At 42.9% G+C, this 13,994-nt stretch overlaps 1 protein-coding gene across 3 annotated transcripts in view; it reads left to right on the top strand.

Moving 5' to 3' along the window:
- LOC132829142 (transducin-like enhancer protein 4) overlaps positions 1-13,994 on the top strand; it is a 165,475-nt gene that overhangs the window by 107,121 nt on the left and 44,360 nt on the right. For all 3 annotated transcript variants that reach the window (XM_060846481.1, XM_060846483.1, XM_060846482.1), the window contains one exon: positions 12,852-12,956. In XM_060846481.1, coding sequence (XP_060702464.1) covers positions 12,852-12,956 — 105 coding nt within the window. The remainder of the gene's footprint in view (positions 1-12,851; positions 12,957-13,994) is intronic.

Genomic DNA, 13,994 nt, shown 5'->3' with positions numbered 1-13,994 from the left:
TTTTATCTATTGTAATGTAGTTCTTATCGAACAAATATTTTATAGTCTATAGAGCTCCATAAAACTGGGTTCCATCACACCAGGTTTCATCAGGTGGGGTTATATCAATTTTGTATTTTCCTCCCATGTGCCTTTTCAGTATTGCTATTAGTTCATATTACTTAAGAAATTTTCTTTAACAAAAACGATTGTTATTGACAGGTATTGAGTGCAATTAAAGTGATTTAATTTGCTAGAATGGTTTAATGGTAGAACAGTATTTGAGTCCATCCCCACCCCCTCATGTTTCATCTTTGCAAACTTCGCATTTTATTTTAGTAAGCATCATCTGTCATAGTTAAAGCTAACTTTCAAAAGAGCTCCAACTTTTCTATCCCCAGCACATTAAACCTTTGGAACTTGCAGCACTGACAGAGTCTATCCTGACCATCATGCTCATGCTGAGGCTTTGAAAGAGCTGTCTAGATGATCCCATCGTCTGCTTATTCCCCATCAACCTGCAATTTTGTTCCCTTTGAAGTTTTTATTTAGTTCTGATTTGGAAGTTGCTTTTGAATCTGCTTCCATGCCCCATTTGAAGCAGTGCATCCAGATCACACACATGTCAAGATGTATTGAAGCTCCATTTTCTTCAGGTTCAGAACCTGCGCAATGCCCTTTTCCAATAACTATGACCTTTGGGACATTCAATGCAAATTCTAATATGCACAATATCCATCCCCTCCCACCCTAGGGCATTTATTCTCAAGGGTGTGAGGCTAGAAAGTGTGGGACAAGGGATTCATTCAGCATTCAACTGGGGATTGGCTTGGTGACCTGGGTTTGGTTGTTGCTACCAGTTGTTACAAAGACCAAGTGCACCCCATTACTCCCATCACTGGAGCACTTCCACCTGATGAGTGCATGTTCTGTTCGGAAATGATACAAAAGCTGACTGAAATGAATGACACAATGCAAACTGACTGAAAATTGGATTGATTTGCACCCTAGGAATTGGAATAAAGTTGAAAATCACACGCATCTCCCTGATGCCAAGTTGAGAATGATTAAACTTGGTGGCTGCCTCCTTCTCCTCCTGTTTACTGAATTCCTCTGTCCTTGCAAATAGCATCAGAACCCTGGGCGGAAGGTAAAATGATCTCTTTGAATGTAATCAAAAGACTAGAGATCCATCATGTTTGACCTGCCAATTGCTACAACAGCCAAAACAGTGTCTTTGTTTGTCCACAGGGAATGTGTTGACAGAGATGTAGTGCATCTGTCACACATGCTTGCCTTCCTTATTAATAATTAGTTGCCTCAATGTACACAATGATCATGGGACCAGAAAAGGGGAAAATGAATTTTCTCCAGCTGATGTTCCACCATTTAGCTTAATGTCCCCAAACCTTAATGTTGCGGAAAGAGTTTAACCCTCTGCTGTCCATGCAGGCTATGCCATTAACCCTTTAAGTTAAAGGAGATTATTCTTTCTGTCTTGACCGCTTGTAAAACTCAGGCACTGATGCACCCTTCAGTGTTTGTATCAGGTATTGTCAGCAAAGGAGTTAACATCATCTTAACACATACAACTGCCTTTATCTATTGTCTTTAGGAGAGTTATTGCATGATCGAATCTCTGAGCTCAGGACAAAAGCATTCTAGGATTATGCCTGCACCATCACATTGAAAATCCTGTCTAGACCCACTTGTTTGTGCTTTTCAATGAATCTCTGTAATTTTTTTCTTTCTATTTGCAGTTTATTTTTGAAATTTAGTATTATGTCAGTTCCTGAGGACCCTCCCCCCAGCCATTTCAGGCAGTACATTCTGCCAGTTATCTACGTATAGGTCTTTGGTTTCTTAGTCAATTGTCTGAAATTTCATTATTGATCTGTTCCAGCAGAAGCTGTTCTCCCTAATGATGTGGTGGAGGCTGGTACAATTGCAGCATTTAAAAGGCATCTGGATGGGTATATGAATAGGAAGGGTTTGGAGGGATATGGACCGGCTGCTGGCAGGTGGGACTAGATTGGGTTGGGATATCTGGTCGGCATGAACAGGTTGGACCGAAGGGTCGTTTCCATGCTGTACATCTCTATGACTCAATCAGAGCTCTTCATAGCTCTGAGCCATTGTTAAATGTCCCCTTCAATGTTCTCTGCACTACAGAGAGCAATTCCTAATCTCCCTGTGTAGCATCTTTTTTCATGTGTGTCAAAGAGCAGGGAACCCGACAGAAAAGACACATTGGAGGTTGCGAGGTAGGTTGGGAGCAGAGACAAAATGTTGAGGTAGGAAGAATGAGGGAAAGCTCATTAATGACTGGAGGAGTGGCCACCACTGATGGAGCCAGGAATGAGAAGGAGACTGACGTCTTGGGTCATTGCTTCCCAATCTTTTTCCGACTGTGATCCCATCTTGGGACTTGAAAAGTGCTATGACCTGCAACAGCAGGGTCCTGTTAGAGTGGGAGCATGCTGGTCAGAGCTCCATGGTAACCATTGCTGCCTCAGCTAATGACCCTAAGCCTTCGGCTTGTGACGCCCACTTTCGAAAGCCCAATGTTAGGATGAAGGAAGAACAGACGGCTGGCAGGAAGTGAGCAAAGGAGAGCTATACAACCACCATGTAGAGGTTTGAAGCTGAGGACCATTTTTTAAAAAAAAACCTTCCTGTTCTCATTTTTATTTCGAGATATGATCAAATTACAAAACATTGGCTAAAAACTGTCTTGAAAGATCCAAGTGTCTTAATTGAGATAATTGTGGTGTCGGTCTGGGCAAAATTTCAAATCAGGAAGACATCTGCTAAATGAGTCTGTTTGTTGCTACCCTCCCACTACATAACTGACTCAGTATCACCGATACAATGTAAGTGATGTAATGTTTGGACATTGCAAAACTTTCCCACTGTATAATATGTCTGTGTCAAATACATGCTGTATGATGTTCTAATGCTTCTTAGTGAGAAGGTATTATAGAGTTCTCTGCTACTCTAAATATACTGTTACGTATTTGTATAGTAACTTACATTCTCTGCACTTTGGAGTTGCCTATGAAGTTAGAATCTTTTGTTGGTAACCCAAAAACAAAAGACACTGGGATTAACTTTCTTTGCCGTGTCTTCTTTGTCTTTCTAGGCACTGACTCCCTTGCTAGGATACAGTGACTGTGTGTTGGCAAGCTATTTAACAGATCATCACAGCTACGTTTACTGTTAAATATTTGCACAAGCAGACCCCTGGCCGGGCTTGGTGAATAGTGACTGGGAGTGGAATCAATTGTGATTCCATTCCCACTTGTTTAACCCAGACCAATTGTGGCTTTGCTTCATGGCTGTGGTGGAGGACGGGATTCAGCATTGGCCGGGACTTGTGGAGGAGGAGCGTGGGGTGGGGGATGGGATTAAAAGAGGGGGTGGAATCTTTAATCTTTATAACCCTGAGATGGTAGGGTTTTTTTGCCTGAATCACACTGTGAATGACTGCATTGGGATTTTGGGTGAGCTACAGTCAGTTGACTACTTGGTCTGAGATTTCCCAATCAGATCATCTGTTTATCCATTCCCATCAATTTTTCTTGTGTAATTTTAATTTTCAAATGAGCAAAATGCCACTGATTGGTTTTCTTGGGCATTTTTAACTGACATGTCAGGGCTGGGATTCTTTTTCAGTTGAAGGCCATGCAATGTACATTGACAGACAATTCTGGGTCTTGTATTACCTTGTGCTTAATATGCTGAACAGCTTGAAGTTTGAGATTTTGCTGCAAGCTTTAGCACTGAATAGATTCAGTACATGTCCAACTGCAATCATGGTACAACTTCATGACTGACTGCCAGCAAATGCTTTGGTAATAGACTTCAACAGAATTATAATTCTAGGAAAAGGCTTTTCTGCATTTAATAGTTCAATTATGTCTTAAAGAACATTTGGTGTATATGGCATCTCAGGCAGTGGTCCTGCTGAGTGTTAAAATGTGTACCTCTCTAAACAGCAGCAGGTTTTTAAACATGGTCCTTCCTACTCTAGGCCCCAGCTCATGCTGAGTACAGTCAGCAGAGGCAGACTGCTCTGTGCTGCCTCATCCAAGCATCTGTGTACTAATGTGCCGGTCTAGATAGTGAACATCAGTAGGCTTTTTTTTCTGCTGGGAGAAGGATGAGCAGCAACGTGATGCGCATGTTCCACTTGGAATTATATGAGAGCAAGAATCGAGCAATTTGGTCCCTCCTCTCAGGTCAGTTAGAGCTTAGGTTCATTCATCACCCAGCTAATTGGAGCCTTCCTCGCGCAATGTGGGTCTTGTTTTGAATAGCTCTTTTGATTTTAAACTAGGCCTTTTATGCCGCTTTCAATGTGATTCTTCTCCATCTTCAAGTGCTTACTGTGTATGTTTAGCTGTGTAATCTGTCTCCAGAGCACTAAATTCGATACTTTATTAACTTACGTTGTCTTTGACAAGATGTCCTTCCACGACAGACTTTGGCTTTCGATCTTGACTGGGTCCATGAAAGCATGTCTATGTGTTAACCTGAGCCTTGCCAGAAGTGATGTTGAACCAACAGCTGCAGTTGGATCTTCTTGGCAAATATTTCACCATCGACATCATCCCTTGGCTGGATAGCAAACGTTTACTGGCTGTTAGCTTTGGAGGGCAGATTTTGGAACTTAGCACTTTTTTTTAAAAGAAGGTTTGAGAACTGCAATTTGGATAATTGCCCCCTCAACCCAAATCTATGAATATTCAAAAATCCAACGGATCAGTCTGAAATTTCTTTGGAAACACATTTAATGCATTTCTGTATCTGATCTAAAGAAGCTATCATCTGGTATTAATTTTATCCTTCCAAGTCAGCAACACACGCGTTTCTCAACTCAGATATCACTTACTGATGTTTTGGTGTTGAGCCTTATGATTTGAAAAGTGAGTGTTGGGGAGTGGGGAAGGAATGAAACAAATTGAACACATACCAGATTTAATGTACCTCCAACTTCTGCTACTTGAAACACTTGAAGAAATGTATTATTTAAATTTAAGAATACTGTGAAATTGCTATGTTGAGTTGCAGATGATAGTTTTATTCTATTTCTGGTGTTTGTGTGTGTGTGTGTTGCATTTCCTGATCCAATTAAATGCAAAGAAAGGGAAAAAATGGTCACCACCAGCTCATGACCAGAGAAGGTCAAGAGAGTGACAAATTGAAGTTTCAATCAAATGATTAAAGAATAATCAAATCAACTGAGAATTCAGTGCTGATTTCGGTCAGGGATTCTGAGAAATGTTAAATCCCTTTGCACTGAATTCATGGGCAGCAGCTTTCCCCATGGCCTGAGGCCCATTCAATCCCTTCTGTGCAGTTGAATCTGACCCCCTGTATCCTTCCCACGAAGTGTTACGATTGACAACTCTTCAATTCTCCAGCATTCATTGCCTGCCTTTTGAGAGGCGTGTTGGAAATTAAAAGGGGGTTGGTGGAGGAGGGGAGTAGAGGAGCACAGAATGCAAGGAGTGCTGTGGAGGAGTCCACTACGCCCACAAAATCGTCTTTACTCGAGATCCAAAATGAATCCCACATACCATGCTCCCTTAACCCCCTATATTTGAGGGGGGCATATTTTAATGGAACCCAACTGAAAGTAGCAACAAAACCTTTTGACCATGAAACCGCTGCAGAGAGCTGATGGTTTTGACACGTGTACCTCTTACAGTTAAGGAACAAAATAAATCTGCTGTTGGAACCAGGCTATAAACACTGTTAAGTTCCATTTAGTCTTCTAGGCTTTTGGTTGGGGCCCAATACCAGTTAAAAACATATCAATTAGCCTTGCTCAATCCTTGCGTGCTTTTATATTGCATACTGCAGGATGACTGTACTTAGTTCCCAAAGCTTAATTTGATTTGTACTCATTGCTGTAGAAGAGAGCATATACATCTGTTACAGGACACTCTTAAACCTACACACAGGAGCTGAAAAACCTCTTTCTGATTGCCATCTATCCATCCACCCCTCCCCCCCATGCCCCTTTCTCACATCAATTTATGTTATAGCGCTCCAGGGGTTGTAATTTGAATGAGCTGCAGTGAGGTATAATGGGATCCAATAAACATATCAACGTTTTGATACATTATGCTGCTCCCGCTGTTTAATAGCTGGGTGAGTCATGCCAGTAAAGGAACCATTAACCATTTTCAGTTTGAAGCTGATGGTGAGAGTGCAAGCACTGAGCAAGTGACTGGCTCTTGAACGCTAAAATGATGCAGGAGCATGAAGCCAGGGTCCCCTTTGTTTTTGGACGGGGTATGCTCTGTCGCAGCCTGTCCTCAATATTCCTCTTCCTCTGTTCATCTGTTTCCTGCCCTGCAGCCAACCAGATCCTGCACGGGGTTGGGGAGTGGGTCAATACACTGGACGTTTTTGGGGTTGCCCCCGGCAATCGGAGGGGGTGGTGGGAGGCTGATAATCTTAGAGCAGGGGGAGAATGGGTATGATAGCGGGGGGAGGGTGGCAGAGGCTGGCAGTGGAGAGGCAAGAAGCTGAAATTGGTGGAGGGTGGGATGAAGACTTCCTAGACTGGCTTATTTGGCAGTGGGTGTGGGATTAGTGTATCGCCATGCAACCCGCGATCATAAAGAACAACACACATGGCAGCTTGGGGCAGTGGATTGTGTTTTAGCTGGTTCATGCATTGGATGGTTCTGCTGTAAGCAGCGAACCTTTCAGGTACCTCTGCTCTCAGCTGGAGAATCCCTTCCCAAACCTCTCTGCCTCCCTTTCCTCCTTTTCAGGCTCCCCTTCTAAAGACAGCCAGGCTGTTGGTTATTATTTCCTAATGTGTTTCAGTATCATTTTCATTTTATAACATCCCTACGGTGCATCATGGGGCATTATATTACATTTAAAGGGGCAATACCAATTTCTTTTTGTGGCTTTTCTTTTAAACCCAATCTTGTTGCATGGAGCTTCATATCAATCTCAGGTTTCTTTTGGTGTGGCTGGGATTTGGAATTGATGCAGACACTTGGAAACATTTTGAATAAGATAGCAATCTTATAATCAAAAGTCTTGTAATTGGAGATGGCCTAGTGGTATTACCACTGGGACACCTCTGGTGACCTGGGTTCGAATCCTGCGATGACAGATGGTGGAATTTGAATTCAATTTTCATAAAATCTGGAATTAAAAGTCTGATGATGACCGTTGTCGATTATCGGAAAACTCTATCTGGTTCACTAATGCCCTTGAGGGAAGGAAACTGCCATTCTTACCTGGTCAGGCCTCTGAGTGACTCCAGACCTACAGCAATGTAGTTGACTCCTAACTGCCCTGGGCAGTTAGGGATGGGAATAAATGCTGCCTAGCCAGTGAATGAATGAATTATCTCATGAATGAATAAATAAATTTTAAAAACGTTGTGTTGGCTGATGCTTTAACTGAGCCATGCAGAATTTGATGTTCTGAAGAGTGCAACAGTGCTGTTACTCAAAAGTCTTTAAATTATCACTTTACTGGCTGCTGTAAATCTCAAACATTCTGATGCTTTCGGTAATAATGAGAAAGCACACTGAATGGTTGCTGTTATGGAACCCAAAATCTACTACAATAACTTGGGTTTTCCATGACCACTTTAAGGTCATAAAACAGACCAAGAAGCTTCACAGGAGTGTCCAGGTGCAACGTTTGAAATGATGCCCCTTATGGAGATTTTAGGGCAAATAGCCAAAAACTTAGTCAAAGAGGCAAGGTTCTTAAAGTAAGAAAAGAGGTGAGATTTAAGGAGGGAATTTTGGAGAGGCTTGGATAACTAAACACACAGTGACCAAACATCTGGCTTGCTTAAGAGGCTGGAATTTCGATGGATGCAGAAATCTTGGGAATTAAAATGTACTGGAGGAGATGACTGGCTTGGGTGACCCCAAGGAAGCATTTGAAATGAGGATAAAATTTTTTAAATCAAAGTGGTTGTTTGACCAGGAGCCAATGTAAGTTAGTGAGGAAAAATCTAATGGTGAAATAGAGCTCTGTGCCAGTCAGTGTCATGAGAGATGCCCAAGTTGGCCCCAGCTGATTTCCTTTGGGTAAATTTTCTGCCACTGATCTTGTAAGACCAGCCCAGAGAGCTCACTACTGTGGAGGGCATTAAGCAGTGAAGGATTAACCACTAATGAATCTTCAGCAGAAGATGCCCGTACTTGAGTAACAAGTAATGTCCTAATGTAGATTATAAGATACATTTCCTTCAAACTGATTAACCAATTTACACTGGGTAAGAGAATTATGTTAGCCTGGCATCTCTTTGGATATACCAAATTTGCATGTTTGTTAACTGTAGCCATATGATTAACGACTGGAGCAACTGCAACAGACAGTTAGAATTGACTAGTTCCTAGCACGGATGGTCTTGTATATTTTGGTGGGCAAGGCTATACGAAGGTGCCAGAGTTAACTCTTTCAGGCCAGCTGCCTTTGACAGCAGTATGTGGGCAGACAGAGCTGCAGAAAGTGGAGTACCTTCCAGCAATAAATATAGTTTTACTAATGGTTGGCTCAACCTCCCCTCTGTCCTGTTTGTGTCCTCACTCACGCCAAGGGAAAACATTCTCTTCTATCACGTCCATTTGAGGCTATTTTATTTTGTTTGTCATATTTTCATTGCCCTGGCAATTTTTAAAATTTCACAGTGGAGCCAGGTGGTTAGATGAATCAGTTATTGCTGCACAATTGAAAGAAAGTGCCTGGATATTACCTTCTGTTAGAAGGCAAAGCCGTGGAATTTTGCAATGAGCAAGGAAACCACTCCACAGATCCTGTGTGTATCATTTCCGTTTTGCACTTTGGACTGCTCTCTAATTAGTGGAGTATAAATTGGGGTCAGGCCTGAACCCCAGCCACTTGTTGCCAGGTGGGATAGCTTAAAGTGTTGGCTTAATAACCTGCTAATAGATCTTTCTTGGTGGGCAGGTGGTTAGAATTCAGCGCTCACTGTTGTGACCGGGGTTCAATTCCCGCTCAGGGAATGAGAGTTTATGTATTGGCTGTCCTGTGGCATATTGGTACCTCTGGACCGAGAGGTCTGGATTCAAGTCTCACTTGCTCCAGAGGTATGTAATAACATCTCCAACCAAGTTGATGAGAAAATAGGTTCAAGAAAAAAACTGCTAATAACCTAGGAGAAGTAAGCACATGACATGGGATACATACACACACACACAGAGATGCTGAATCTAGTTTATCTAATCACTGAGGAAATCAAGGGATATGGGAGAATGGTGGAAAAGAGCAGAGTGGAGCAGACTTGATGGGTTGAATAACCTACTTCTGCTTGAAAGTCTTAGCTTAGGAGCTAAAATAAGTGATGACTTTGGCTACTAAATGTATCTTGTTGCACTTAATTTCCTAACATAGGATTACATAGAGTAGTCTTTCACTGAAATTGGTCAGTAGTCATAACTGTTCCATATTGGAGGATTCTGGTACACACTGGTCCATACTGGTATCTCTCCTGTCTTCTCCATCAGTGTAACCTCTCCATTTCATTCTCCCTCATCTCCTTCCCAGGCTTCCCTTTCAATGTATCAGTACTCTTCACCTCAACCACTTCATTGATGGTGAGTTCTTCATTCTCACCAGTCTCTGATATTTTTGAATTTCTCAGTAACTATCTTTATTTTGATGAGTTTTGTTTTTCCATCAAGCAAAGTGGAGTTTTTAAATATGGCTGTTTTGATTTGAGTAGTTGGCATACATTGTGCAGAAGCTGTCCAGTTTGTTTAACTGTGCCCTTCCATCTTGTAACAATGATCCATTTCAGGAAAGATGGTGTCGGAGTGAGAGAAAGAAATGTGTTGTAATCAAGCTCTGTGCTGTCAATGTTAGTACAGAGCGCCTTTTCAATGCTTGGCCGATTGCCAGTTTGAAAGGTTAGACCAGAGAACCTGACAGATCGAGTTCCATTGAAGTCTTGCACAATACACCTGAAGCTCGTAACACAGAGCATTTAATTTATTGTGAATTAAGGGTTTTTGTTCTGTGGCTGTGGCCTAGTTTCTTGGCCTTCGAGCACCAACTCTGAGAAGCTGTCTTGAGACCTCACAGGAGGATGGAGTGATTTCTGAGCTCTGATTTTAAACTCCTGAAAATCGATGGCCCATTGACTAGCAGAGTGCAGTGGCAGTGGATTAAGAGCCTGTGGGAGTTGGAGGAGCAGGGTGGCAGAGGTGGGGGGCATGGTAACAACACAATCTGACAGGCGGTTAAAGCTACCAGGATCAGTCTTGTACAGGCAGATGAAACAACGCCCTCCAGCCAAACCATAAAATATTTAACTCCCATCTGAGTCACTTCACCAAACCTCTGCAGAAAAGCCATTGTGATAACACTTTACAGCTCCATTTTATTTGAAGGGTTTGCACTCCAGTGAGTCTGGTGTTGATGTTGCTGCATGACTTAAGTTCTGTATAAATGCTGACTAGCTTGACTCTGGATTTGTAGAGTTAACTGCTTAATGCCTCCCACTGGCGACTTGACTGGAATGAATTCCCAATATTGTGGCTGTAAATAAGATCTGAGGCATAGAAAATCATGAGAGGCAGGGATAGGATAAATAGATATGGTCTTTTCCTTGAGGTGGGGAGCCCAGAACTAGAGGGTATAGGCTTAAGATGAGAGGGGAAAGACTTAAAAGGGACCTAAGGGTCAACTTTTCTAAACCAGAGGGTGGTGCCTGTATTGAATGAGCTGCCAGAGGAGGTGGTGGAGGCTGGTACAATTACAGCATTTAAAAGGCATCTGGATAGGTGTATGAATAGGAAGGGTTTAGAGGGATATGGGCCAAGTGCTGGAAAATGGGACTAGATTAGGTTGGGATATCTGGTCGGCATGGACGAGTTGGACCGAAGGGTCTGTTTCCGTGCTGTACGTCTCTATGACTCAATGAGGCCATTCAGGGATCTCTGTGCAATAGTAAGATGATGGCAGTCAGCATAATGAGCAGGCGCCTATTTCAGTGGCTGTGTGTGCTCTCAAGAGGAAGCTTGATTTTTGTAAATGGGATCCGCTCTGTTTTAAAATACATGTAGTATAGCCCAGTGGGCTTCCAGCTGTGTTAGAGAGAAAGGTGACCACACATTTGACCCATCTGTAATTCTGAAGTCTGTTGTTAAGGGCTGTGATTACCAATGGGAACATGTTAGCAACCTACTCATTTTAATGGTGCTGTGCATGCATAGAACGGCTTTTTAAAGGAGTGGGGAGGCAGATTACAATATTGATGCTATCTCTTGAGGGCCCATACTCTCAGTGGTAGGGTTCATGAGGTTTGGAGAATGCCTTTGGAGGAGCCTTGGTGAGTTAATGCATCTTGTTGATGGTACACACTGCTGCCACTCTTCGGCGGTGGTAGAGGGAGTGAATGTTAAAAGTCGTGGCTGGCATATCAATTGGTCAGGTTTCTTGGTCCTGGATACTGTTGGTAGAGTGGCTTGGCAGTTAGCACTGCTGCTTCACAGTGCCAGGGACCAGGAAAGATGGTGTCGGAGTGAGAGAAAGAAATATATTGTAATCGAGCTTTGTGCTGTCAATGTTAGTATAGAGCGCCTTTTCAGTGCTTGGCTGATTGCCAGTTTGAAAGGTTAGACCAGCGAACCTGACAGATAGCAGCCTCTGGTGACTGTCTATGTGGAGTTTGCACATTCTCCCCCTGGATTAGGTAGATTAACCATGGTAAACACAGATGGAGTTTAGGGTAGGGTGCGGGGTCTGGGTGGGATGCCCTTCAGAGAGTCGGTGCAGACTCGATGGGCGGAATGGACTCTTTCTGCACTGTAAGGACTCAGTGAACTTCTTGAAAGTTGTTGGAGCAGCACCTGCCCAGGCGAGTTAGAATATTCTAGAATATTCTTCTGACCTGAGCCTTGTCAATGGTAGGCAGGCTTTGGTGCTGTGATGTTACAGAACCTGCTGTTCAGTTGATGCTGTTTGACAATATGATTAGACATCAAAAGTTCCAAGGCACTAACGAAAGAGAAACAGGAGGTTTTCACTTACCCGCACCCCCCCCAACCGATACATTCGTCATACAGCAGGTACAGGATCAATGGGCTGAATAGCTGACTCCACTGTCCTAATGATTCCATGACATTACAAACCTCAGCTGAACTCGTCAACTAGACTGGGTACAGCTCTTTCCAGTGAGTCTTAGCCTCCAGTGAGTCTTAGCAGGCTACTGTATACACAGCACTTCAGGCTAGGTCAGAAATCAGTCTCAATTTTACTGCCTCCCATAGTCAGAAAATGTAGCGCTGGGCTGTGTTTTACTGACCAGTTAACAGTTGGACTGGAAACCTAAACCCTTGATGCCTGACAATTTTTAATCCGAAAACAAACACTTTCAGGTCTGGGAAGGCTGCCAGCATTTGTGGTAAAAAGGCTAATGCCCTCAGGAGTTGGGTACCCTTTAAATGGTGACGGAGGAGAGAATTGGATGATAAGTTGTACGGAATCAAAATGCAAGCCTCCGGGAGCAAGTGTTTGTGGGTGGGGGAGGTGTAACCGATTGAGCAACCTTTTTCAAAGAGGGGGAAATAGATTTGGAGAGTCTTCGGAATTGTAAGAATTTGATCAGAAAACGATTGGAGGGGTCAGCGCAAAATTCAAAATTGCAAATCACTTTCCTTTAGCTACATTCCAACAGCGGGATTTGAACCATTGCCTGTGCAGGGCTGAAATGTGCGTGTTTCATTACTGGCTGTAATGAGTTGCTGACAAAAGATTTCACTTGAAATTCTTTACTTGCGTGAATAGCAGCCAAAACTATCTGCACGTAATTCCTTCCTTTCCAACACCACCTCCCTCCATTTTGTCTCATACAGAGCTCTGTACATTCATCCAATGGAGACAAACCAAGGAACTCCACTGAATATCCCAACCATCTAAAGAAGAAGAAGACAGAGGAACGAGATTCGGTGAATGATTATGTAAGTCTACTTGCTTCCTATTTTGGGTCTTCCTCCAACATCGCTGCTTCCCTTGCCTCACTTTTCTCTCCCCATCCCTCAAACTAGTTGGGGATTTTAAACTTTAATCTTGCTTTATCCAGGCTGTCGCAAACTTTTATTCCTGGGGTGCAAGGGTGTGTAGTGTCTGTTATCATTCCTGTGGAGACCAATAAACCCAAAGAACCAAATTTACCAAATTCTTCCATGGACAAGAATACATTCTTTTCTAAATTTTTGCTCAACTTTACATTGATTTTGGTTTGATTGTTATTGAAATTGTGGTCAATAGAAATGAGGAAATGCACATTAAATAGCAGATAGATCTCCCTGATTTACTGGCAGTCTACTTTAGCACAAATTGCACTAATTTCAGGCATATTAGTCCTTCAAAAGTCTGAAATTCCTCAAGTAGAATTCTGGCTCCTTCTGTTCAAGGTTTTAACCATCATCCTCAAATAACAGCAGCACCCTCCCATACCCAGTTCCGGAGGCTCAATCTTTGTTGAAATGGCACCTAGGTGGGGAGCTAAATAGAGAGGGGGTAGTAGTGGAAGGGAGGAAATGCAAAACGGGGGTATGGGGAAAACAGGGAGCTATGAGGTAAGGGCATAAGGTTCATAGGTGAGATTGGGGGTCGAGGAGCACACGGATGAATGGACGGACAGACAGGTGCACACACGGTGAGTGCAAGACCTTCTCAGCTCTGACCATGATGGTTTTGCTGGTGGGAAACCAGCAGAAACACTTTCATATGAACCCTCACCAATAACTGGGCACAGCCTAGCTGGCGTTGGCCAACCCACTCATTCTGAAATAGCTGAAGTAACCTCATTTTCCTTTACCTTTGTTTCTAGATCCAGCCTTTGTATTCCTTCAGCCTGTCTTGCTCTGCAGCACTGGTTTATCCAAAGACTTAGGGTGGCGATGTCTTTTTATGTGCTTTGAACCAGTTTCAGTTTTTCCTAGAAACCTGAAGATTCGGTTTCCTATTAGTTCAGGCTCAACCCAAAAAAAACT

Source organism: Hemiscyllium ocellatum, chromosome 28 (genome assembly GCF_020745735.1).
Source record: "Hemiscyllium ocellatum isolate sHemOce1 chromosome 28, sHemOce1.pat.X.cur, whole genome shotgun sequence".
Lineage (NCBI taxonomy): Eukaryota > Metazoa > Chordata > Chondrichthyes > Orectolobiformes > Hemiscylliidae > Hemiscyllium > Hemiscyllium ocellatum.
The sequence above is the reverse complement of the archived record's forward strand: the minus strand, read 5'-3'. Positions and strand labels throughout refer to the sequence as shown.